General features: G+C 43.6%; 1 protein-coding gene across 1 annotated transcript; it reads left to right on the top strand.

Annotated features, from left to right (window-relative positions):
- Window positions 1-16827: 16827 nt before the first annotated feature.
- GPR3 (G protein-coupled receptor 3) lies at window positions 16828-20774 on the top strand. The gene is made up of 2 exons (XM_029572056.1): window positions 16828-17021; window positions 18475-20774. Exon 2 carries the CDS (start codon window positions 18491-18493, stop codon window positions 19472-19474), a length of 984 nt encoding a protein of 327 aa, XP_029427916.1. The 5' UTR covers window positions 16828-17021; window positions 18475-18490; the 3' UTR covers window positions 19475-20774.
- The last annotated feature ends 6253 nt before the right edge of the window (window positions 20775-27027 follow it).

Below are 27027 nucleotides of genomic sequence, written 5' to 3'. Positions count from 1 at the left end.
CTTTCACAGTCTTCATTGCAGCCATTGGGAAAGTAGTTTCAGGGTCACTTCTGGGCACCGTATGTCTTGGAGTACCCACAGGGAGCAAGGGTGTAGGAATTGTGGGAGATCTGCAAGGAGATTTAGCCTTTAGTGACTCTTCTATGATCTTAGAGTCCCTAACTCATAGAGACATAAACAATGGCAGCAGATAAGACTATTAGGCCCATCTAGTCTGCCAAATGTATTTCCTGGTAAAAAATAATGCAGTAAAGAAAATGTCCAGGATAGGAAACAATATATCAATTATCAAATAAATCCTTCCAATATAATTAGCACCAACGTGAACTATATAAGAACATTTTTTTAAAGGTGGCAAGACCATCATATCAACAGGCATCATCTTTGCTGCAAATTTCACGGCAACTATTTTTTACCATCTGAATATTTTTTAATCATCAGGCTGTCCACCAACCTTCCCAATATTTTAGCCAATTTTTCATACCTATAAAATTTTTTAGTATAAAGGTGAAAAGTGAAAAGTGATGCTATCGGATAAATCAACATCCCAAGGGGGCTGCTTGTGGATGAATAAAAAATCTTTTCATGAAGCAACATTGAGTTACCCCAAGGGAAGATTCAGACTGGTTCCCCGAGATAGGACATTTGGTAACTTCTGAAACATGAACTAGGTTGGCATGAAAGACTAAGGAGGTAGATTTTCAAAAAGCATGCACGTGCACATGGATGCGCGATTTTATAACATGCACGCATGTTAAAAATTCCAGGTTGGTGCATGCAAGGGGGGGTATAATTTTGCAAAATCATGCAGCAATGCATTGGGGCCTTCCCCAGTTCCCTCCCACCTACCCTAACTTCCCTTCCCCTTCCCTTATCCTACCCTCCCCCATCCCTATCCTAAATACCCTTTTTTTTTTATTTTACCTTTTGCTCCTGCAAAGGAGCAGGAGCAAGTTATGCGAACCGGCATCCTGCAGGGTGCTGGCACACAGTTCCCTGGCACAGTGGCAAATGGCCATTGTACCGGGCACCTCTAGCCCTGCCCCGCCCTGCCCCCTTTTAAAGTCCCAGCACTTACACACGTCCCGGGGTTTACGCGTGAGGCCGGGCCCATTTGAAAATAGGCCCGGTGTGCATAAGGCCTGGCCATGCACATAAACCCCGGGATATACGTATGCTAGGGTTTTAAAATCTACCCCTAAATGAATTCTTTGCTTCTGTGTTTATTAATGAGGATGTTAGGGAGATACTGGTTCCAGAGATGGTTTTCAAGAGTGATGAGTTAGATGAATTGAACCAAATCACTGTGAACCTGGAGGATGTAATAGACCAGATTAACAAACTAAAGAGTTGCAAATCACCTGGACCAGATGGTATGCACCCCAGGGTTCTGAAGAAACTCAAAAATGAAATTTCAGATATTTAATTAAAAGTTGTAACCTATCATTAAAATAACCCATTGTACGTGAAGACTGGAGGGTGGCCAATGTAACCATAATGTTTAAAAAGGGCTCCAGGGGCAATCCAGGAAACTATAGACCAGTGAGCCCGACTTCAGTGCTGAGAAAAATAGTGGAAACTATTCTAAAGATCAAAACCAAAGAACATATAGAAAGACATGGTTTAATGGAACACAGTCAGCATGGATTTACCCAAGGCAAGTTTTGCCTCACAAATCCGCTTCATTTTTTTGAAGGGGTTAATAAACATGTGGATAAAGGTGAACCGGTAGATGTAGTGTATTTGGATTTTCAGAAGGTGTTTGACAAAGTCCCTCATGAGAGGCTTCTAAGAAAACTAAAAAGTCATGGGATAGGAGATGATGTCCTTTCGTGGATTACAAACTGGCTAAAAGACAGGAAACAGAGAGTAGGATTAAATGGACAATTTTCTCAATGGAAAAGGGTAAACAGTGGAGTGCCTCAGGGATCTGTACTTGAACTGGTGCTTTTCAATATATTTATAAATGATCTGGAAAGGAATATGACGAGTGAGGTAATCAAATGTGCAAATGATACAAAATTATTCAGCATAGTTAAATAACAAGCGGATTTTGATAAATTGTAGGAGGAATTTACGAGACTAGAAAAAATTGGGCATCCAAATGGCAGATTTAATTTAATGTGGACAAGTGCAAGGTGATACATATAGGGAAAAATAATTAATGCTGTAGTTAAATGATGTTAGGTTCCATATTAGGAGCTACCAACCAGGAAAGAGATCTAGGTGTCATAGTGGATAATACATTGAAATCATCAGCTCTGTATGCTGTGGCAGTCAAAAAAACAAACAGAAAATGTCATAATGCCTCCATATCACTCCATGGTGAAACCTACCTTGAGTACTGTGTAAAATTCTGGTCACCACATCTCAAAAAAGATATAGTTATGATGGAGAAGGTACAGAGAAGGACGACCAAAATGATAAATGGGATGGAACAGCTCCCTATGAGGAAAGGCTGAAGAGGTTAGGGCTGTTCAGCTTGGAGAAGAGACGGTTGAGGGGGGATATGATAGAGGTCTTTAAGATCATGAGAGGTCTTGAATGAGTAGATGTGAATCGGTTATTTAATCTTTTGGATAATAGAAGTACTAGGAGGCACTCCATGAAGTTAGCAAGTAGCACATTTAAAATCAATCAGAGAAAATTATTTTTTACTCAATGCACAATTAAGCTCTGGAATTTCTTCCCAGAGGATGTGGTTAGTGCAGTTAGTGTAGGGTTTAAAAAAGGTTTGGATAAGTTTGAAGTCCATTAACTGCTATTAATCAAGTTGACAGAGAATAGCCACTGCTATTACTGGTATCAGTAGCATGGGATCTATTTAGTGTTTGGGTACTGCCAGGTACTTATACCTTGGATTGGCCACTGTTGGAAACAGGTTGCTGGGCTTGATGGACCCTTGGTCTGACCCACTATAGCAATTTCTTATGTTCTTATGATGGTCCTTTTCCTTTCGGAGTGTATTTGTGCAGTCCAGATAGGCGCTCAATGGACATTTAAGATATATTTTACTTTTCACTTATATCCATACTAAAAATGGTTTCTTGGTACAATGCCATAGACTCTAGTTGATCTCTGGCTTTCTCTTAACCTCTTTACAACCAGGGTCTTCTTTGCTTATCATGAGAATTGAACAGGCTGGATACAGCTTCTTTTAACTAGGCATGCAACTCCTAGGAAAAACCTGAAATTAAGGCTTTGAAAGGTGGAAGTTGGTGGCTTCATTCCTGTTAAATCAGAGACTCCATTGAATGATTCTGAATTTTGTTTGATTTGTTCCAGTGGATCTATTTTCAGTGCAACAGCCAAGGTTCTCAGTAACATATTAATGCCACCAGCAATGTTTCAACCATGACAGTCCAAGCAAGATGGAGACAAGAGTTGCCTAGTTACCTGGATAGGGGCAAACCAGGGATTGAATTACTCACATTTGGAGGTTTGAAAAATGCAAATGGCACCCTGCCAGCTGTGTTCAAGGTCCTCATCAAATATTTACAGGTGGACCAAAGTTCACCAGTCTCTATTTTTACTTTGAGCAGCAACTGAGCATGAGCTATTGTACCTTAGGTCAACAGCCTCAACTCCAGTAGATAGAATGGAGAGGGCAGAAGGTCAGAGTCTGTCTTTGGGACAACAGATAACATGTTTATTGGCATTGGATTGTAGGAGTATTGAATCCCATTAGTTATGTCCTTCCAGGACCTCATGTTGTTACAATATCAAGCTGTGTCATGTTTACATCATAACACATGCCACAGAAAAGCCAAAGTTTAGACACAAAGGCTGAGGACTAGAAATCAGGAACTCTTGGGTTTTAATCCCCATGCTGCCTCTTCTTTTTTGTGTGACCTTGAGGAGATAACTTTATCTCCATGTGGCTAATTAATGTTATAACTCAAAATATAGCCCCTTCTTGCCATCCCCTCCACAGGTGAAAACCACTGTTTTTGCTGGTAAGTTTTCTGATGCAGGAGAGGCTCTACCAGAAAACCAGATTCGATTCTAGGACCTGCCTCTTCTCCTCATGCTGGTCAAAAGCATATACTAGTCAGCCAAGGAGACAAAGGGCCAGATTTACATTTAAGGCAAAAATGTGAAAACGTTTTAAACCCGCAAGAGTTTTAAACTGCTAATATTTTGTGCAAGGGTTTAATTTCCTGAAACTTAAAGAAGGGATTAAAAAAAATCCACAGAAAAAAATTGTGTGAGCAGAAAGTACTCTGGGATTATGCCCCCAAAGTACTAAATTTAAGAAGCAGTCCTGTGGTGCTTTGCTAACACCAGTTTTTCTTGTGGAGTTTCTTTCTCTTCCTGAAATTGCAGGAAATTAAAGGGCAGGACAGGGTGGGGCAGGAGAATTTTCAAACAGCCTGCAAACTATCGGGCCATTTCAGAAAAGTGCGCTGGGCCATGCGCACTGTTCAACACGCATTTGGCCATGTGTTTTCAAGGGCGTCTATTACCCCTTATACTGTAAGGGGTAATAGAGGCCAAACCCCCCTGAAAACTAATAGCGCTCACCCACCTGGGATTCAAAAAGTAAAATGTACGGCCAATCCACAGCCTGGAAAAGTGTACGAAAAATCAGAAAATACTGCTTTTCTGTACACCCTCCGACTTAATATCCTAGCAATATTAAGTCGGAGGAACCAAAAATGTACAAAAAAATAATGTGCCAGCTGGTCCGGTTAGGAGAATGGATCTCAATTTTACCGGTGTCCGTTTTCCTAACCGATCGCTGTCAGCGGGTTTGGAAAACCGACGCTCATAAAACTGAGCGTCGGTTTCCTGAACCCGCTGACAGAGCCACCTCTCCCGGGCCAAGGAGGCACTAGGGTGTGTAATCGTCCCTAGCCGCTCCTTTTAGCATGACCGTTCATTTACATATAGGATAGTGCGCCCAGGAGAGGTGGCTGGGCACGTGTCGGGAGAGCGGGCGCTCAACACAGAGCGTCCGTTCTCCCGCGATCGTTTCTGTATCAGCCTGATGCACTTTTAATACAGGCACTTTTTTCAAATTTTCAAAGAGAAATTGCCCAGGTTGTTTCTCCTTGACAAGGGCAAAGTCCATGCTCTGAAAGTGTCTGTGCTCTTTGCACCCTGCTATTTGTGTGGGTGCCTGAGTGGGCCAAAAAACTGAGTGTTCGGCTGCTGTCCCTCTCCCCCCCCCCCCCCCCCCCCCCCCCATTTCTTTTCCTGTGGCTGACAGTATGCTTGCTATGGAAGCCTCAACATACTGTGTTTTTCAGTTTTAACATTGTTACCTGTAATTTATCTAATACTCTAGAGCTCATAATCGCCTCCAATTAGCTGAGCAGTTCTCAATAACTCCTCTATCTCCTTTTTGTTATCCGTGACTGCCATTTGCAGAATTACTATCTGACCTTCACTCCATCTTGTGTGCATCCTCAGACAATTTTTATGCTGTTGCCCTTCGATGTATGAGCACATGTGTACAGCGTGGACCTTGGCACATGCACATACAGAGACAAGACCATTCGTGCCGCTGGATCCCAAGGGCTCCAGGTTTATATTTAGTACTGTTCTGTGATACCTGTCTTCACCTGCCCTTCGGTGACGTCAGATCTCTCCAACACCTTGTAGCTCTGCAGCCTTCTGCCCACTCTGTCAAACAAGAAAGCAGAGCTTGTAAAGTGAAGGAGAATGTGAAGGACATGGAAAGTAGGGATGTGCATTCATTTCATCTGTTTTGGCAGTATGCACATACCTCAATGACTTTATGGTACACGCGAAGCATTTTTAATAATGAGTTATGCGCACATTATCTATTTTTACTCATGTACTATAAAGTTGGCGTGGTATGCACGTACTGTTGAAATAGGTGAAATGGATGCACATCCCCAGTGCAAAGTGGGGGCAGGACTAAAAAGAACCATCATATCCCAGATCTGAGAAGCAGGAGAAAGGAGGAGAGAAGCAGAGACAGATGCAAGATAGATAATGAGCTCCTCCCTGGAGGGCAATCATTCAGTGCTGCAAATTTTAATTCCTGTTAAAGGAAAGCTGGATACTCTGGGCACTGTGTGTGCAGTGCTCATATTCATGACAAAAGTATTAGTTAGGGATGGGTGTTTGATTGAAACGAATGTGTAAAATGGGATGAATGAGGCCATTTTCATTTTGTTTTGTTTTGCATGAAAAAATGTAAAAAAAAACAAAAACAAAACCCAAAACAAAAACTTTCTTATAATTGACTTTCAGTAAATATTGTGCAATCTTTGCAAATTGCATGCACAATTTACTGAAAATAAACTACATGCAAAAATGAATAAAAAATCTCTAGGACAGAACAGAATAGTGTCACCATGTACCACATTGGACATGGGATTTCACTGATTTAGTCTTCACTATGCCAGAACAATAGCTGTCAATAGAGAAAACATTTGGGTCATAATGACATCATTGGTGGGTGTCACATGACATAAGATGCACAGATACCATCTGCAGCTTTCTTGTAGGCAGGACTGCCATCTAACTGCATGCCATCTGGAACAGTTTGAGCCAGTCCTGGTTTTGTAGGTTTTTGCTTGTTTTTTTCAAATAATCTCCCACTCCAAAGTATTCTGGGATTTCTCCAGTTGGAGTTCATGCCCATAGGAGAACTGGAAACTCCAGAATGCCTAGGGGGTGGTAGGTTGGAAATGCTGAGCTGGCTCATCCTAAACCTTAGTGTTTGGCATTAACTGGCATCCCTGCTCCTAGAAAAAAAGATAGCGAGATTGAGAAACAGAGAAGACAAATAAATAATTGAGAAAAAAGAAAGCAATCAAAAGATGAAGGGAGAAAGGAGAAAAAAGATCTCTATGTAATGCTGCTATAAACATGTCTATTGGACAAAAAGATAGACAATTATACTCAAAGTCACAAAGGAATGAGAGCTCATCATTTCCCAATTCTTGCCTTGTTTTTCCAAGAGGTTTTGCTTTTCTTTTTTTTTTTTGCCTAAATAAGCCAGTGCTGCCTGTCCTCATGGCAACTACCCCACTGAGCCTGCACAGAGCTCTATCTGCCTACCTGGGGGAGCTTCTGGAAACTGAGCAGATCTGGCTTTACCAGGAGACAGTCTTTGGGGTGGGGAGTGTCAAAGGATAGTTGCAGTGACAGCAAAGCAACAGGTCATGACAGCCTCACAAATCCAAAGCCCGTGTTTATAATCATTTTCTCTTCACATTATTCCTATGCAGAGATAAATAACCACATATGGCTTTGTATATTTTGATATATTAGGTTTGTTTGTTTTTTTAAGTGATTTACTCACTTTGTCTCCATGCATCTGACAGGACCTGATCTTTCAGTTTTGTTCCCAAGACTTACAGGCTGATACAGAAACAACTGCAGGAGAACGGGCGCTGTGTGTTGAGACCTGCTCTCCTGACGCGCACCCAGCCATGTGATCCTATATTTAAATGAGGGGTCGCGCTAAAAGGAGGCGCTAGGGACGATTACGTGCCCCTAGCGCCTCCATGGCCCGGGAGAGGTGGCTCTGTCAGTGGGTTCAGGAAACTGATGCTCAATTTTATGAGCGTCGATTTTCCAAACCCGCTGATAACGATCGGTTAGGAAAATGAATGCAGGTAAAAGTTAGCGTCCGTTCTCCTAACCGGACCGGCCAGCACATTTTTTTTTTAATTTTTAATTTTTTTACATTTTTGGTTCCTCCGACTTAATATTGCTGCTCTGACTTAAAGGGCTGCTCATAAATTAACGCCTGCCCTTGGGATTGGCTGCACATGTTACTTTTTGAATCGCAGGTGAATGACTAATAGGCATTTGCATGTGATGAGCGCTATTAGTTTTCAGGGGGTTTGGCTGTGTGTTTTTGAGGTGCTAAACCCCTTACAGTATAAAGGGTAATAGATGCCCCTTGAAAATACATGGCAAATGCGTGTTGAACAGTGCGCACAACTGAGCGCACTTTTCTGAAATGGCCCGATAGTTTGTGGTGCAGGAAACAGGAAACCTGTCACTCGGGCTGCACTTTCTGTAATCTGTACCTTTACTTCATTTATGACCATTTTGTAACTGTTTCCCTTCTTTCTTACCCTTTTATTTAAATCATTCTGTTTATTACTTTGCCAACACATGTAAAATAGTCATGCTAATAAAGTTATCTGAATCTGAACAGGAGGGGAGGGGGTGAGGTGGGAGAAAACAGTGTTAATCTGCTCCCTAATCCATTCCCTCCCCTTCTATTGTTTCCCCCTCTCATCCCGGACAGTTGTGAAAAACAGGAGGCTAGGGGGGCAAGGCTGGCATGGATGGCAGAGCAAAGAAGAGTTCAGCTTTTAGTTGCAGATTTCTACTTCTACATTTTGGTCGGTTCATCTGAATTTGGTGAGGGTCTGTATGTTGTGTGCTACATGTGGGGCTGAAATGAAGCATTCTGCTACCATATAGTTTCTGTACAGAGATCTGTTGCAGTCAAGCTTCTTCACTCATCTCTCTCCCTTCATTTTACTTCCCTCTCTCGCCCTTTCCCTCCCCTTCACTCACTCAATAATTCACTCACTGCCCTTACACTGCTGGGGCCTGGTCTCCTTGCCAGGAAGCTGTTCATCGAAGTGACTGCCAACATCTCATCTCCTTGCCAAGTCTCATTCATTAGGGTGGGTCCTGGTGCCTCTTCTCCTGCCAATCAGTGGTGTCCTTCATCAAGGCGGGTCCCGGGGCCTCTTCTCCCTGCCAGCCTTTCTGTCATCCACCATGGATAAAAAAAAATTAAATTCCTTCATGGACCAAATCCAGCCACCCGAAGAAAAAGCTTGGTGGGCCAACTAAATGAGCTCAGCCCATGGGCCGTAGTTTGGGAATCTATACATTACAGCAGAGACAGTAGAGTTTCTCATTAGCGTTATCTATATCTGTTAGAATAGGAGATTTAATTCTACTTTGGGAATGATCCTAACATATTTGTCCCCATTAAGGTCTGCCCTGTCCCTTTCTTAATCTCATGCTAAATGACAAGAAAGTGCAGTCTTCATTTCATAGCTCAGACCCTATACGTAGATCTTAGCCAAAAGGCCAAGAAGCAAAAGATGTCTTCCTTTCATTCCTGGCATGGGTGGGTAGCCTGATCTAGTCACATGCAATCTAATATTGTTACCATTTAAAAACAGGCAGTAGCGCACATTCAGTCCCGGGGTCTTTATTTCAGATTTGTGATGGCAGGAAATGTGACCTCAGCTGCTCTGATTTCATTAATGCCAACAACGGACATCGTGGTGATGGTAGAAAAGGTATCAAGCTGGGGCCAGTGGTGGCCTCCATCTTCCAAGGAAGCATTTAAAAAGGTTTCAGGTCAGGGCAGAAGCTCCGCACTGAGTAGGCGGGGTTTGAGAAGAGGAACTGGTCATTTTCAAAGGTCGCCTGCTCTTCCTCTTATGGTTTGTGCGCTTGGATCGGTCCCTTCATCACTAACAGGGATGAGAATTTTCTTTCTAAACGAAGACTCCTGGATAACAACAGCTTCCAACAAAAAAATTCAAGTATCTTGGCTCAAATGCCATTTATAGTGATGAAGGGAGAAGGGGGAGTGAGGAGAAGCATCTCAAATAAGCCTGGACTCTGGAGTCCAAATCTCGGAATAGTGTAGGAAGAATGAGAAGCAGATTGATCTCCCAGCCCTGTTTCCCAGGAAAATTAGTCTTCCCTCTTTCGTCCCAGCCCCAGAAGCTCTGCTGGAAGACGCGGGTAAACCAGGCATATGTAATGCATCCCCCTCCTTCCGTGCATGCAATTCCTGCCAAGGGACCCATGAACATATGCAGGGGACACCTAGAATACCCCCTCCCCCCTCCAAAACCCAACGAACTGTTCAGATAGAAAAGTCAGCCCCCTCTCCCTCCGGCAGCCTATGCGATGTGCTGATCATATAGTACGGAAGAAGTGGTCCCTCGGCTCCTCACCAGGCATCCACGCTGTTTCAAAAGCTTGGAGGAGGGGAGGGAGGCAGAGAGAGCGAGAGCTGCAGTGCAGACAGCATTTGAATTGCGAACGTACAAACTGTATTGTTTTTTAACACCAAAATATTATCTGCAGTAGTGTGAGTCAGACATGTAGCCTGCTCCAACTGGGTACATCCTACTCGTTTTGATTCATCACTTGCCATTTCAAACCAACTCAGCTGTTAGCTGCATTTTTTTTTTACATATATATATGTACATTTCTGACCCTGGCTCCCGCCCCCTTTGCAGTCTTACAACTATTCCCTCCCGAGCACACACACAAGCTGCAGCACTGTCTCCTCATCCCCGTGACTCAGGGAAGCAACGCCAGCCTTGGGGGTAGACGCTGTCATCGCAATTACCTGAGAGCCCAAGTCAGAAAGGGCGCCAAGCCCAAGGTTATATCAAAAGCAATGCAGACTCCGCATAGCGTTAGGATGAATCCCAGCCACCCCCACACAGATGGGTCTTTTCCCTTCTGCACTATAACCGCTTCTACGCTGCTGATAAAACAAATACATTATTTCAGTGACTTTCAGTGCTCCCAACTGGCGGGCAAGCTTCTGTTGTAATTCATGCCTTTAGCAATTTTTAACGTCTAAACGTTGACCCAGGAGAATGTGGTAGTGGAGACAGAACACCTGGTTTGGCAAGCTCCAATATTTCATTTCCAATATTGATTATGCCGGGGGAGGTACCAAAATCATTATCTTTATCACTACGTACTTAAAAAAAAAAACCAACCCAACAACAACAACAACATAACGTTCAGCCGATGGAATAAAATGCTAGAGACGAGGCACAGGAGCAATTTCGATGCATTAGCAGAACTGTGTGGTGCCTCGTGCTGAAACAGCAGGAGATGCTGCACTTCGGAATGACGCCTCGTTTGCCACAGCTATGGGGAAGAGGATAGGTCCCCTACTGGAATTTCAGGGAAACTGCAGGCGGGTCTGTGCTACACTCGCGGGCCAAAATGAACAGCTGGCAGAGGAGTACGGCACTCAGGGCAGCAGTGGCTAGGGAAATTGCAGGTTAGAGAATGATGCACATTTGAAGAAAAAAAAAAAGTGTGAGTGAAGCTGCCAACACTGTGCTTGACTGGAGCCAAATCCATGACTCGTTCACTTTCATACATTAAAACAAAGGGAAAGAGCGTTCAAGACACCATAATGGATTAGACCAAAAGGCCCATCTAGCCCACCATCCTGGTTGCAGAAAGATCGAGTAAAGGGGAGCTGAGAAGTGCAGAAAGTGTTAAGGACCACCTCATCATACCCTCTCCCTTTTCAGCACTCGTGATTGGGGAATGCACTGAACCTAAGGTGATATTCATGACCGTTTTGCTTAAAAGGTCAGTCAGAAGCTATCTTCCAGAAACTTGTCTAATCTCTTTCTGAAGGCAATTATACTATGTGTCTCCATAACATTCAGAACACACAGAGATGAAAACTGCAAAGGAGAAGGAAGAGGTAGGAATAAAATGAGTTGTAAGTAAACACTGTTTGCAGCTCTCAAGGACCTCTGATCTATAGCTTTGCTGAGATGCATGGGCAACAAATGTCGCATATAGCCTTGTTCCTTCTAATCAGAATCAATGCAATGCCGTTCTTGCCTGTCACATACGACATATGACAGATCATCACATGGAAATAAGGACATTTGTCTGTGTGAATAGCATCATCACTACGATATTAACTCTAAGGAGGACATGGGTATCTGTTCCAGGAAAGGGGGATGGCTCTCTAGTGCAGGGTTCTGGAATTCATGTCTGTTACTCTCAGATACTTATCTGCATTGTTGATGGTTGGAGCTTATCAATAAATAAATGATATCCTGTTTGTTCACAAATGATTGAATAACGTTTGCTTAAGAACTAGCATATTTTCCCCTGAGTACACTTTTAATTTCTTGCCCCACATCATGGTTAAAATTACATTTGTGTTCTGAAATTAATAATAAAACTATATTGATTCCACTGTCTTCCTGGAAAGAAACAAACTGTTGTGTAGTTAATAAATGTACTTATTAGAGCATATTAAAATCAAGATAAACTCTTGAGGTCAATAGTACTTCTTTCCATGTTACTAACTAATGTCATAAATCAGCCGTCATAACCACACCTGAAACAAACTTCCCAGAATACTCTTGGGCAGGGCTTCCCAAGCACTTTCTTCACTGTGAATATGCAACAGGTGCATTTGCATAAACAGGAGTTGCACAGCTATCATGCCTATGCACTATGGATATCCTGAAAACCGAACCGGCTGTGAGGCCCCCATAACAGGACTGGAAAGCTCTGCTCTTGGGGAGGACACTCACCGGCTGTGTGGCTGTAGTTAGAGAAGAAATGCATTAAGAGAGCAATCCATGGCATGACTGGACAACTCTGGCCCTGGAGAGCCACAAGCAGGATTGATTTTCAATATATCCGCACTGAATATTAATCAGACGTAGTTAGCATACACTTATTCTAATAAACCCAAGTAAACTGTATATCTTGTTTACCTTGAAAATTCCATGTTTTCACAGTTAAAAACTAGACCACTTCAAAGGTCTTTAAATAAAAGAGGGAGGGGATACGAGAGGGAGATGGGGAGGGGAAATACAAAGCTAGGAAATTCATAGGTCGCTTGCCTAGAGTGTTTTATATAATTGTCGATAGTCCCAAATGCAAATAGTGAAAACCATCTGCAGATTAAACAACGTGTACAAAAAGGAAACATTAAAATTCAAGGCACTGGTGAATATAGGAAAGTGGAGGGTTCAGGTAGAGCTTGTACTGATAATTTCAGTTGGAGGTGAATTTGTACCCAGATGTTACAGTCCAGCGGCTCTGCAGCACCATGGAGAGTTCCTGGCACCGCGCCGTTTGCAGTAACCTGAGCCCGGCCATTAATCAAGGCTTTCGTGGAATCGCTTGTTTTTACAGTTCCTGCGAAACGCATAGAATATCACCTCGGGCAGGATTAAATGTGCAAGTCTTTGTTGCAACTTCAAGGCAAGCAATCTATTATTCAAGCCGTGTGCTCGACGTTTCTCTCCTGCCTCCCTCTGAAGCAGCCTTTCCGAGAGCCGGTTTTATTCCCTGGCGGCTCCCAAATCTTCAGAAAGCATGACTGAAAGCAGAAGGGCTGGAGGTAGCTTCTGCCTGCAGCTCGATGATAAACCCTTGGCCAATCGCTTCCCCACTGTTAGCTGTGGGGGTTTCCTGCGTTAGAATCTGGCAGGGATTGCTGCAGTGTGTGAAACACAATCTCTGCTAGGTCTTCGGAAGGAAGCCAGACTTTTGCCTTTCATATCTCCAGGACCAGTTTACACGAATATAAATACAACCCGTCCTCTCCCCCCGAGTTGTGCTTACTTCGGTTGAGTTTGATAAACCCTAACATTTATAGGTAGAACAAAGTGATTTAGTGGTTAATCAGGTGGAAACGAGGAGAGCCGGTCCCCTCTCACCTGTGCCACTGATACTTGCTGTGACTTGGAGGAAGTCACTTTATCCCCTTCTGCTTCACGTGCTCAGCCAGACTGGAAGTGCCTTGGGGGAAGGGACGCGTTACACTTGCACGCATTTTATTGCATAGGGCACCACATGAATGCCTAAATAAATAGACAGAGGCAATTCAAAGAGATCTTAGGCAATTATAGATACATTTAAAAAAAAAGCACATGCCTGCAGCATTCACAGGAATTGGGCTAAAGTGAAGAGTCAGTTACTGAAACTCTGTCTAAGCTAGACAATGGGAAAACGTGTAATTATCTAAAAGTTGGAGTGGGATGAAATATAGGGGAGGCCAGAAAAGAGACAGTAATCCAATCAGGGAAGAAAACAACAGGCGGTAGAAGTTAAAGAGAAGGGGATACTGTGGATATTAAAAAAGAAAAAAAAAACCTGGAAGCAGATGGACAGAGAGAAGAGAATGGGAAGAGAGCAGGATGGATCGACAACAATACTGAAGTTTTCCACAGTCAGAGATAGATTCGAAAGAAAGGAAACCTGATGTAGGATTTGGAATTAAATCTCTATAGCAAAACAGTAATATACAGCAACAGCTCATCACAGACCCCTCCCACCACGTGACAGATTAACCTTGGGTAATACATCCCAGGAAACGCCTTAGTCTGGCAGCTCATGGTTTTAAGAGGAAAGAGAAGAGAGACAAGTCTATAGCTGGCGATCTAAAAGGCAATCCCTCCTCATTCCTGGTAGCTTTTCCAGAAAACATGCAGCTATTTTGTTTATGTGCATTAAATAGTTACTAATTTAATCATTTATATTTAGATAGTACTTTTTTTTTTTTTTTAATCCAAATAGGATCGGCATGCACTTTATAATTGTAACGCTGTGGTGTGGTGAAGGTCCCAGTGCTGGCAGGGTCCCCAATTCCCTCCAGGAAAAGAAGAAAGCCCATAGTGCAGTGAAAGTCGTGGTACTGACAGAGACCTCTGACCTTCACCTGTACTGTGCTGTGGTGAAGATCACAGTGCTGGAGGGGTCCCCAACCCCTGCCAGCAGTCTGAGGCACGGTGAAAGCCATGGTGCTAGCATGGTTCCCAACCCTTGCCAGCAGGAGGAGGAGAGCTGCTTGTAGCATGGTGCTCAACTCCCCCAGTCCCACCAGTGAGGAAATTCTAGTGAGGTGAGGGGAAGCAGAGAGGAGTGGAAGGGGTGAAGAGAAAAGGGAGGAAAGAGTTGAGCATGAGAGAAGGAGAGGAAGGGGAGTATGAGAGAGGAGCTGAAGGGGAGAAAGTGGGAATGAGGGGAGGGATTGAGAGAAAAAGAGAGAGGGGATAGAGGAAAAGGGGAGGGAAATCGAGAGAGCGAGTATGTATGGGGGAAGGATGGAAGAGAGTGCAGCACAAAATTACTACCCTGTCATTCATCTCTTCCCCCGCACACAAATAACCACCCACCCACCCACACTCCCCCAGGGAGATGCTGAGGAAGGAGGGAGGCAAGTGGTAGGGTTCCCTAGGTGTGGCAGAGTTGCCATCTTGCTAGAAATATTTCTACTGAGACCCTATCTGCCATATCTCTGGGGAAACTTTGCCCCCCTGTCTCCAACTTTCACAGCCAGACTCCAAGGGGGAAGGGCTTTTTTTTTTTTTTTTTTACCACATGAGTGTCAGGTTAACCTGCAAGCTAAAAATCCCAGTAGTCATTCATACTAACTATCCTTATTAGCTCCCTTTGTAAAACAGAAGTTAGCAAATTATAAATTGAACCTTTACCTTCCATGTCAGGGGGTGGGGAAGAGGCTTCTTAGGAATCCGCACTACTTATACTCTACCTTATATACATACACATATAGGTATATATTTTTATATTATTTATGGGTATATTTTCCAGGTTTATTGAACCATAGCTGATGAATTGCCTGCTCTCTTTCACCACTGACAGCTGGGAGGTGGTGGGGAGAGAGGGCATCCCCCTCTTCAAGTTACCTAGATTAGATATGGACCACTTGAGTTCTCTTTCAGCATTTTTATTCTTGGTCTCTTGGGACTGTAATAATTTTGCTTCAGGATCCACTGAAAGTCTGCATCCTCCACTCGCATTATTATTAATTAGAGAGATTGATGGGACTGGTACTGCCAGATTCATTTAGTCTCCTGTCCATCAAGGGAAGGTGCAATCTGTGGATAATGTGCATCAAAGCTAGCCTGAAACAGCATGTTGGGAAGGATTTAATACTTCCGGCATTTCACCTTGGCTCAGGAGTAACCTAATGGTTAGAGCCGCAGACTAAAAACTAGGGATGTGCCTTGGGTGAAACATTTTAAAAATGAAATGAAAGAAAAATAAATGTAATTGTGTTTGCTTTTCTTTCATTTCATTTTCAAAAAAACACTAGCCATGGGCCCCTTCACCCTCATCCAAAAAAAACCAAAACAAAAAAAAAAAATGATGCAAAAATTTAAATTAAAAAAAAACATTGAAGCCCTTCCCCTTTTCCCCCACTTCCTCTCCCTGGAGCCCCCTTACCTCATCCAAGGTTCTGCAAAAACCCAATTAGAGCAGGAGTGATCTCCAGGTGCTTCTGTCCCTCCAATTCTCTTTTTAAAAAATGACCCGGCGGGCCCCAGGCCGGCACTATTTTGTTTGAAGAAGATACGAAACCAGGGGAGGGATTCTATTTCAGGGTGCATTCCAAGGAATATTTTTTTTGGGGGGGGGAAGGGGGGAGAGAAAGGGGGAAGTGCACAGTCTAGGGTTCAAATCCCACTGACACTCCTTGTGATTTGGGCAAGTTACTTCACTTTCCATTGCCTCAGGTAAGAAGTTTTTAGAATTTGTGGGCCCTCTGAGGTGAGGACCTCCCTACCGTACCTGAAGTGTAACTGGTCTTGAGCTGAGGCTCGAAAAAAGCCCGGAATTGAATCCAACATACAATCCAGTCGCAGGCAGTGCTAGAAATGAGGGGACTAGGGATTAGGTTTTAATATCGGTCATGAGTACAGAGAAAAAGAAAAACTAGAGTAGACACCTCCAGCCCCTTTCCCACCACAGTCTCAGAAGGGCTGTGGGCCTATGATGCAGATGTACAAAACAAAAGTGAATTCTTCTCGTTTCCCACTAAGGTAGACACTGAGGCAAGCAGCGTCCGATGGCTCTCTCTCTCTGTGGCCTTTGCTGCAAAAGCAGCCTGAGGACGGGACTGCGTATATTTTTATGAATGGAATTCTCTAGTTCCAACCTTATTGCTATGCTGAGCGGCGCGGGCTGCCCTTACTCCAAGCCTGATTGGCTGCTGCTTGCCATTGACGTCACCGAGAAGGGAGGAGGGGAGGGGGAGGGAGGCCAGGCTGCCAGTTTGCAACAGGGAGTGAGTCACTTCCAAGGTAGCTTATTGACTGCTAGGTCAGATCATAGGGATCCTCGGTGTGTCTGCATCTGCCCCTCCACCTGCAAGGCATCCCGGCTCATCCTGCACCCTGCTAGGACTGGAAGAACAGCTACGAAGGATCGGCTCTCTTTTTAAGCATTTGCCTTCCAGACAGCCTTGCCTTTGAATGTGTGCTCTCTCCCATTCTGCAGCATCACCTCAGGTGAGGAAAGCTTCGGCTTGCATTGCCAAGTTCCACGTTGTACTAGCGTGGGCATTGAGGGCGGCACTGTACACAAGGGTGCATGGCATTAAATTACTAAACATGTATTTGAAGATGTTACTTTACAGAACTTGTAACTTGTATTTGCAATGAAATATCTGTCCGCCTTAAATACAGAACTTTAAAAGATGTAAAAAGTGCAAACAGGGTCACGGAATCAGTCACAGGGTGCACGAGAGCTTTTGCTTGTAGGTATTTGCACGGTAATATATATGTGTGCATATACATGTGTGTGTGTGTTATATACATATACACTTACATATATTAGTGTGAAATACCGTCTCAGTTTTATGCCTACTTTTGAGTGAGAAGGGGGAATGCTGAAGATATAATTGCATTAGCACAGCTGGCATAGCTAAAGCAAGCTGCCTCATTCCGGCTCCCTCTTTATATGAGCTAAAAATCAAACTGCTCTTGAAAGCAAGAACGTCTGTTGGTTTGCAGAAATCTGTTGAAACAAGAGATAGAAAACAAGTGAAAAAATTAAGAGCATCTAGGTTTTCAAATAGTTTCAGTTTGAGGAAAAATCGATATGACAAGGGGAAGGAGGGCATTGTCCGATAACCTGTGGGGATGGGGGCGGGGGAGAGCTGAACACCAAAGCAAACCATCCAGGAATGTACTGATCCATTCTTGTCACATTTGCCGAGCTGCTCTCATCCCTGAGTCCTGTAAACGTCAGCAGAGGTGAGAAACAGTATCTGTTGGTGCGGTCCCCCATCTGTGTTGTTATTTTTTTTTTTTTTTGCTGAAATTGTGCAACATCAGACCATTAGAGCAAACACAGGCAGGAGATTACCGGACGTGTTGTTTTCCTGCCTTTTTAAAGTAAAAAAAAAAACAAAAAACAACATGCAGTATCTGTGCAGAAGTGTCCTCCCCTTTCGTTAGCAAATATTGAGCACGAGTACTGAACACGTGCAGCCAGAATAAAGCTGAACCTGCCACTTTAACCCTGTGGAAGGAAGCTTTGTATGGAGACAAAAAAGGAGGGGGGAGATGGAAAAGCCAATTGGATGCAAGGATTGCTGGTCTGCCTCGAACATTTCTAAGTCAATGGATCTGAAACTCGCCAAGTGATATAATTGGCTGAAGGAGGATCAATTGACACGTGAGAGCCATCGTACTGCCTTTCTACAGAAAGCACTGTCAGGCAGGGCATAGACGGTCCTCACTGCACTGTAACGCTCTGCCATTAAATAGATCACTAAGGAATGGATTTCGGCTAGGACCACAGCTCTCAGGTATGCTGCAAACTGCAAATAGCAGAAACTAGCAATTGAATTTATATTATGGTGATAGCCTCAGTTACAGCTGGCTGCTGTCATTTCCCCCAGTCCTGTACTGCTCTATAGATCACAATTAAAAATGGACCTTTACATCTTTATTGCAGGTTACTGCTGGACGTCATGAATGAAAACGACTCCCAGATCTTCTCAGGGGTCCAGCCAGGCTGGTTTGCTCCAAACAATGAAAGCGGCTTCCTGGATCTGGCCTCCGAGAAGCGGCCGCTCGTCTTGAACCCATGGGACGTGGCGCTCTGCATATCTGGTACCATCATCTCCTGCGAGAATGCCATTGTGGTGGCGATCATCTTCTACACCCCGACCTTCAGGACTCCCATGTTTCTACTGATTGGCAGTCTTGCCACTGCTGACCTACTGGCAGGACTGGGGCTGATTTTTCATTTTGCCTTTGTGTACTGCATCCAGTCCCAGGCAGTCAACCTCATCACGGTGGGACTCCTGGTTGCATCGTTTACTGCCAGTGTAAGCAGTCTGCTAGCCATTACTATAGACCGCTACCTGTCACTTTACAACGCCCTGACTTATTATTCAGAAAGGACAGTGACCAGGACTTACGTCATGCTCATCCTGACGTGGGGGGTTTCTCTCTGCTTTGGGATCCTTCCCATCATGGGCTGGAACTGCCTGCATGAACTGGCCTCCTGCAGCATTGTGAAGCCACTGACCAAAAACAACCTCATCATTCTGTCCATCTCCTTCTTCATGGTCTTCGCCATGATGCTGCAGCTGTACATGCAGATCTGTAAGATCGTGTGTCGGCACGCTCACCAGATCGCCGTGCAGAGGCACTTCCTGCCTACCTCCCATTACGTCACCACCAGGAAGGGAATCTCCACCTTGGCTGTCATCCTGGGGACTTTTGCCTCCTGCTGGTTGCCTTTTGCCGTCTACTGCCTCCTTGGGGATTATACCTACCCCCCTCTCTACACGTATGCAACTCTCCTGCCGGCTACTTACAATTCCATGATCAACCCTGTGATCTATGCCTACCGGAACCAGGAGATTCAGAAAGTACTCTGGACCATGTGCTGTGGCTGCTGCTCTTCACGTATGCCTTTCAGATCCAGGTCGCCCAGCGACGTCTGATTCAGCTTTCTTGACATTCCTCATTTGCACATCTTTTGCACAATTCTTTCAAAGGTCTTAAAGATACAGTGTCTCTTTTCAAGCACTTCCAATCCGATTCCGTTGCTTATGAAGCCAACGCCATCCATTTGCCTCTAAGATGCTTATTAACAAAGGGGGTTAACCCTCTCCCACCCGGGCACTACTTTATATGAAAGCATATTTCAAAATCCATAATTATTTTTGTGTGCAGTCTTAACAAAGATGAAAGCGTATTCTACATATATATTTTTTCAGACGGTATTTATAAAGCACGAAAAAGGGAAAATGTATCTCTAAGACAGAAAACTTCTTGCGTTTTGTACTGTGTCTTGTTAAATTACCTCAGAAACTTTTTTCATTAATTTAACAAACGAAAGCATAAAATACCAATGCTTTTTTTTCCATCAGGATGAAGTAGGAAATATCGTTTCTGTTGTTTGTTTTTTTTTAAATTTCATGCATCATCTTTATTGCTGTTTATGTAATCAGGGGATCCACAAAGCTTCTTTAATTTCTGTGGATCCATTCAGTAGTGTCGTGCTGCCCTCCAGGGTTTACAATGTAAAATACAAGGAGGGAGGGTTAGCTGCATGATCAGACAGTATTATAGGCAAGGTACAATAGTACAAACTAAAACATTATTTAATATATACGAGAAAAAGACAGGAGAAAGACTGCAGTGTTAATCCGTGCCTGTTTTTTTAGATTAAACGCCAATGATTCTAAAGACAAGATAGAACTGCTTAAAAAAACAAAACAAAACATTGCACTATAAACCCATTGAATGAAATCCTTAATTCCCCATTTAAAAAAAGGAGCCCTGGATCCCAAATCCCGAGGGAAGGGGCACAGGAAAAAAAATGTTTATGTACTGTAAACTCAAATTGCACATTTTTTAGGGCAAAAAATGATTCTGAGCATGAATGTAAGAGGCACTTGCAGAAAGGATTTCTTTTTTGTACTGTTACACAATAATCTAAAGGGGATCCTTCCCTACCGGGGCAAAGAGAAAAAAAAAATTCCAAGTTCATTTGCTTTGCCTGTGCTGGTACCTGCTCGGGTTGCTATTGCTATGGACAGGGGGCATTCGAATCCGGGTCTGGCACAGCCAGGGCCGAGCGAGGAAGCTGCGGAGCGACCTCGGGTGGCCTCTGTAAAAGGGATGCGCCGTGACGTAGGAGACACCTCAACCCCCTTTTTCTCTGCCCCGAGCAGGGAAGGCCCCCTTTAAGTTAAGCTGTTGTTTGCAAGATATGAAGTTACTGTACTGCTGTTTACAAATCACTGGGTAAAATAAAGATAATTTTGAGATATTGTGTGGTTTCAGAGAAACTTCTTTGGGGTTGTAGGCTACCAGAGGGGCGATCTCGGCTTCCCAAGCTATTGAATGAAAATTAAGAAACACCAAGCAAGTTGACTCTCTGGCCTACAGAGAGAAATTTTCATTTATTGAAAAAGTGTGCCAGTTCTTAAAAGTTCTCGCTCTCTCTCTTTATGAGTAGTGATTTTCTGTCAGGTCATTGAATTCAAATCTTTTGGAATTGTGTTTCCTTTTCTTCATTGCAGCTGGAATGGGAGAGAGAGGGAGTTGGTTGGACCCTTAGATGACCAAGGGGTTAAAGGGGCTCTTAGGGAAGATAAGACCATTGCAGAAAGACTAAATTAATTATTTGCTTCTGTGTTTACTAATGAGGATGCTGGGGAGATACTGGGTCCAGAGATAGTTTTCAGGGGTGATGATTCAGATGAACTGAACCAAATCACTGTGAATCTGGAAGATGTAGTAGGCCAGATTGACAGACTAAGGAGTAGCAAATCACCTGGATTGGATGGTATGCACCCCAGGATTCTGAAGGAGCTCAAAAATTAAATTTCAGATCTATTAGTTAAAATTTGTAACCTATCATTAAAATCATCCATTGTACCTGAAGACTGGAGGGTGGTCAATGTAACCCCAATATTTAAAAAGGGTTCCAGGGGAGATCCAGGAAACTATAGACCAGTGAATCTGACTTCAGTGCCAGGCAAAATAGTGGAAACTATTCTAAAGATCAAAATCATAGAGCATATAGAAAGACATGGTTAACAGTCAACATGGATTTACCAAAGGCAAGCATTGCTTCTCAATTCTACTTCATTTTTTTAAGGGGTTAATAAACATGTGGATAAAGGAGAGCCAGTAGATGTAGTGTATTTGGATTTTCAGAAGGCATTTGACAAAGTCCTTCTTGAGAGGCTTCTAAGGAAACTAAAAAGTCATAGGATAGGAGGTGATGTCCTTTCATGGACTGCAAACTAGTTATAAGTCAGGAAACAGAGAGTAGGATTAAATGGTCAATTTTCACAGTGGAAAAAGGAAACAGTGGAGTGCCTCAGGGATCTTTACTAGGACTGATGCTTTTCAATATATTTATAAAATGATCTGGAAAGGAATATGATGAGTGAGGTAATCAATTTGCAGATTTTACAAAATTATTCAGAGTAGTTAAATCACAAGCGGATTGTGATAAATTACAGGAGGACCTTGCAAGACTGGAAGATTGGACATCCAAACAGCAGATGAAAATAATGTGGACAAGTGCAAGGTGATGCATAAAGGGAAAATAATCCATGCTGTAGTTACACGATGTTAGGTTCCATATTTGGAGCTACCACCCAGGAAAAAGATCTAGGTGTCATAGGGGATAATAATTGAAATTGTCAGTTCAGTGTGCTGTGGCAGTCAAAAAAGCAAACAGAATGTTAGGAATTATTAGGAAGGGAATGGTGAATAAAACAGAAAATGTCATAATGCCTCTGTATCGCTCCATGGTGAGACAGCACCTTCAGCACTGTGTACAATTCTGGTTGCCGCATCTCAAAAAAGATATAGTTGTGATAAAGGGGATGGAACAGCTCCTCTATAAGGAAAGGCTAAAGAGGTTAGGGCTGTTCAGCTTGGAGAAGAAACTGCTCAGGGAGATATGATAGAGGTCTTTAAATTTATGAGAGGTCTAGAATCGGTAGATGTGAATCAATTATTTACTCTTTTGGAAAATAGAAGGACTAGGGAGCACTCCATGAAATTAGCATTTAGCATATTTAAAACTAATCAGAGAAAATTATTTTTCACTCAACACACAATTAAGATCTGCAATTTGTTGCCAGAGGATGTGGTTAAGGCAGTTAGTGTAGCTGGGTTTAAAAAAGGTTTAGATAAGCTCATGGATAAGTCCATTAACTGCTATTAATCAAGTTGACTTGGGGGATAGCCACTGCTATTACTGACATCATTGGCATGGGATCTACTTAGTGTTTGGGTACTTGCCAGGTACTTGTAGCCTGGATTGGCCACTGTTGGAACCTTGATGGACCCTTGGTCTGACCCAGCATGGCAATTTCTTATGTTCTTATGAGAGAGAGACCTATCCAAGTATGACTTTCACATTGAGAATATAAAGAAATTAAGATAAACATTTTCTTGTCTTCATTTGAATACGGTTGGGAGAAAAACAAAACCTGAGAAAGTGGAGGTGAATTCCGGGTTCCCACGTGTAGCATGAAGCAGTAGCAGGTTTGAAGGAGGTGGATGAGAACATTGACTAATGAAGGGATACAGAAGTGGGAGGCCGTGCAAGCAATTAAACACAGGTGTGCAATGCATCTTGGGTAGGGCTTTACATTTGGGCATCCCTAGGAAGGATTGGAGAGGGGGGTGTAGACCCTCTACCTCTCCTCCCCTCCAGAGTGCCAATAGCAGTGCCCTTTTGAAGTGGATGGCTAGAGCAGGCTCCTCCTTAGCACAGCTGAATTCCTCTTTGACCAGGGTACTTTATTTATTTATTTATTTTTTATTTTTATATACCAAAGTTCTTGTGGGAATTACAAATCACTCCGGTTCACATAAAACGATGAACTGCCCAACAGCGGAAGGGGGCTTTACATAGAACTGTAGAACATAAGGAACAATAAAACCGGAGATTTCAAATTTGACGCCCTAGGCAATTAATGTCTATGCCTAAATCCAGGCCTGATTTTGGACTGCAGTTCTAGCTCTGCCACCCTGGCTGTAGAAATGTGATGTAGCGATACAGCAGGCCAGGCTGAAAAAGACTGAAGTTGCCCAGTGATATTCCAAGAGGGTGATCAGTTTATCACAGTCGATCTGCCATTATGATCCGAACTGACTCCCAAAAAAGGGGGGTTCTGCCAGCTATGAGGTCATCACTAAACTAAGCTACCCCATTACTTCTCGTATGCTCCTCTTAATGTCCACCTATTGAATCAGCTTCCCCTGGACGCAACAGCTCACTCACTGCAAGTTTAGATCTGATAAAATCTTCCTTCCACTTACAGGTCATCCGTGGCAGCCGTGATTCCTCAGGGCCCCCTCTGTGCCAGTACTCAGCTGCTAACTTGTGTCTTTCTTTTTTTTCTCAAATAGACTCAGAATGAAATAAATTGGCACCAATTAATTCAATTTCAATGTCATTTTGGAACGTGACCCTGGGAGATGGCGCTCACCGAGTGATACAGGCTGAGCATCACTGCTGTGTGAAGATACCCCTGCGCTCCTTTATCCTGTGAGCTGCCCGTTAAAATCCTGTAATGTGTATATAGTCCCACGTAATCAAGTCCCCCTTCCAGCCTTCTATTTAAATAAGGGAAGAGCTCGATAAACGTTTCCCTCCGCCCCTTGATCTAATCTAATGGTCCTTCTCTACACCTTTCTTTCTTTAAATTCTTCCCGAAACTGCACCCCCAAACTATAGATATAGTCTGACAACTGCTCTGAGTAATAGCAAGACAGCTGCTTATCTTTCAGTTCAGCTGTGACTGTTCCCATGGCAGCAAGGGAGCCACTTCGGTAATAATAAAAAAAAAATAAAAAGCCAAAATCCCGAGGACTGCACAAACTCGGTCCGCCTGCCAGCGCTCAGAGCTGCATCTACAACCCAGCAGGAGGTCACCGCAGGTTTCATGGCGGATCAGACCGTCCGTGTAGGGGGCCCCACACGCGGGCCTCCCGTCATCAGCCCGCACCGGGGATCAATAAGCCTGGCAGCCGGCTCACTGCTCTGGCTAGCAGCTTGGACGTGCTCTGCACACGTCGAGAGCCTCCGCAGGGACCGAGGCAAAACGGCAGCCGCTCCTGAGCGCGAGATCCAGGGCCTCAGCCGCAGCAGCAGCACCGCTAGGGAATGGATTCAACGAGGGGGTTTGATTTGCAGAGCCCTGGATCGTAAAAGACAAGATTATCCAGCAGCCTAGAGTCAGGCCTGCAGTCCCCCCCATCCACCAGGTTGCAGCCCCTGCCTCCCAAAACTTTTATTGCGTTGCTTAGCTTTGGGGCTGAAATGTTGCACGGGCCCCGGCTTTAATGAAACAAACAAAGAAAAACAATTAGTGCAAGCCAGACAGTGCAGGCTCTACTTACCCCCAACAGCTGTCTGCTTGGAAGGACCATCTGCAAATGCAGAGTGACAAGTGTCGCCTTCGGGGAATCGGGAGTGGCCGGTTTTAACGAGCCGGCCCTTTAAACTTCCGTGTATTTATTTATTTAGTTATTTTTGCTTAGCTGCATTGTCGTCATTTGCAGCCATTAGGCGGCAGACCTTCTGGCCAGGATGCTGGAGCTCTGCCCTCCTGCACCTCTCGCAAGGCAGAGGGGCCACCTAATGGCCACTTAAACATTCCCAGAGCCCATTGCCGAAGGACCAGAGCGAGAACGAGCATCGCTGGGCAAACCGATTTCCATGAACGGTGCGGAGGAAACGACTTTGGTTAAGCGTCAAATACGCTTGGTAAATGTGTGCCAATTAATGCACTGCTTACTTTAGCATCCTGCCTCAGTCTGAAATAGGAGCCAAGGTCGCCTTTCATAATTATTGCAAAGGGTCTGACGATACCTTCCACCACTGGGATTTTATATTTAATTGAAAAGAGAACTAGTATTATACACACCTTAGCTCAATTTTTGAAGATCTAAGCTCAACCAAGAGACATTTCACCCACTCTTTAAAAAGAAAGAGAGCAGGTATAGTAGAGAATGAGAGAAACTTAATTGGCATCGCCAAGACATGGTGGAAGGAGGATAACCAATAGAATAGTATCATACCAGGCTATAAGTTATATGACACTAATAGGGAGTTGCAACTTGGTGGGTGTGTGGCAGGGAAGATGGTGATTTATGTCCAGGATGGTATAGAGTCCAACAGGCTAAGGATCCTACAAGAGACTAAACATAGAAATGACAGCAGAAAACAACCAGTCTACCCAGCAAACTTATAGTAGCATCTGCCACACCATACAGGTCACGCCTCTACTTATCAGTTTCCCAGAGCGTAAAAGTTAGGGCCCCGGTTGGTTGCTGTCTTGATTCCCCATGACCTACTGCAGTTGAAGTAGAAAGCAATGGTGGAGTTGCATCAACAGGATGAAGGCTTATTGGGTAAGGGTAGGAACAGCTGCCTCAACAAGTTAGACCCATGCTTGTTGTCCCAGAGTGTAACATTAAATGGGCTGATTGGTTGCTGTCTGAATCTAATTTCTCTTTTCACACTTGCCCTTGACACAGAGCAGTGATAGAATTGCAGCAGTAAGATGAAGGCAGATTGGTTAAGGGTAACAACCTCTACCCCCGCCTCTTTTCTTCATTTCCAGCCTTTAGGAATCCCCATTGTTTATTCACTTTATGGATAGAAATGCCATATGTGTTGGGGAAGAGTATAGTAAGAAAATATATTACCATCTACCTAGCCTAAATAATGGGACAGACAATGGAATGCTCAGAGAAATTAGGGAAGCTAACTAAATTGGTAGTGCAGAAATAATGGGAGATTTCACTTACCCCACTAGTGACTGAGTAAATGTAACATCCGCACATATTAGAGAGATAAAAGTTCCTGGATGGAATCAATGATAGCTTTATGGAGCAATTGGCTCAGGAACCAACAAGGGAGGGAGTGATTTTAGAGCTAATTCTTAGTGGAGCACAGGATTTGGTGAGAGAGATAATGGTGTTGGGGCTGGTTGGCAATAGTGATCATAACATGATCACATTTGAATTAAAGACTAGAAGGGGGGGAGACTATAAGAAAATTCATGGCTCTAATACAAAACTTTCAAAAAGGAAACTTTGATAAAATGAGAAAAAAAAAACAACCCACTGAAAGGTGCAGCTACAACAGTTAAGAGACGATAAAGCCATCACAGAAAGATTAAATTCTTTCTTTGCTTCAATGTTTACTGAAGAGGATGTTGGGGAGATACTCATTCCGGAGAAGGTTTTCATGGGTAATGATTCAGATGAACTGAACCAAATCACGGTGAACGTAGAAGATGGGGTAGGCCTGACTAACTGAAGAGTAGTAAATCACCTGGACTGGATGGTATACACCCCAGGGCTCTGAAGGAACTAAAAAATGAAATTTCAGATCTATTAGATAAAATTTGTAATCTATCACTCAAATCATCCATTGTAGCTGGAGGGTGGCTAATGAAACCCCAATTTTTAAAAAGGGCTCCAGGGGCAATTCGGGAAACTACAGACC

Source organism: Rhinatrema bivittatum, chromosome 11 (assembly GCF_901001135.1).
Source record: "Rhinatrema bivittatum chromosome 11, aRhiBiv1.1, whole genome shotgun sequence".
Taxonomy (NCBI): domain Eukaryota; kingdom Metazoa; phylum Chordata; class Amphibia; order Gymnophiona; family Rhinatrematidae; genus Rhinatrema; species Rhinatrema bivittatum.
The sequence above is the reverse complement of the archived record's forward strand: the minus strand, read 5'-3'. Positions and strand labels throughout refer to the sequence as shown.

Coding starts and splice junctions, on each gene's coding strand:
- GPR3 (XM_029572056.1), top strand. CDS start 18,491: ATGAATGAAAACGACTCCCAGATCTTCTCAGGGGTCCAGCCAGGCTGG.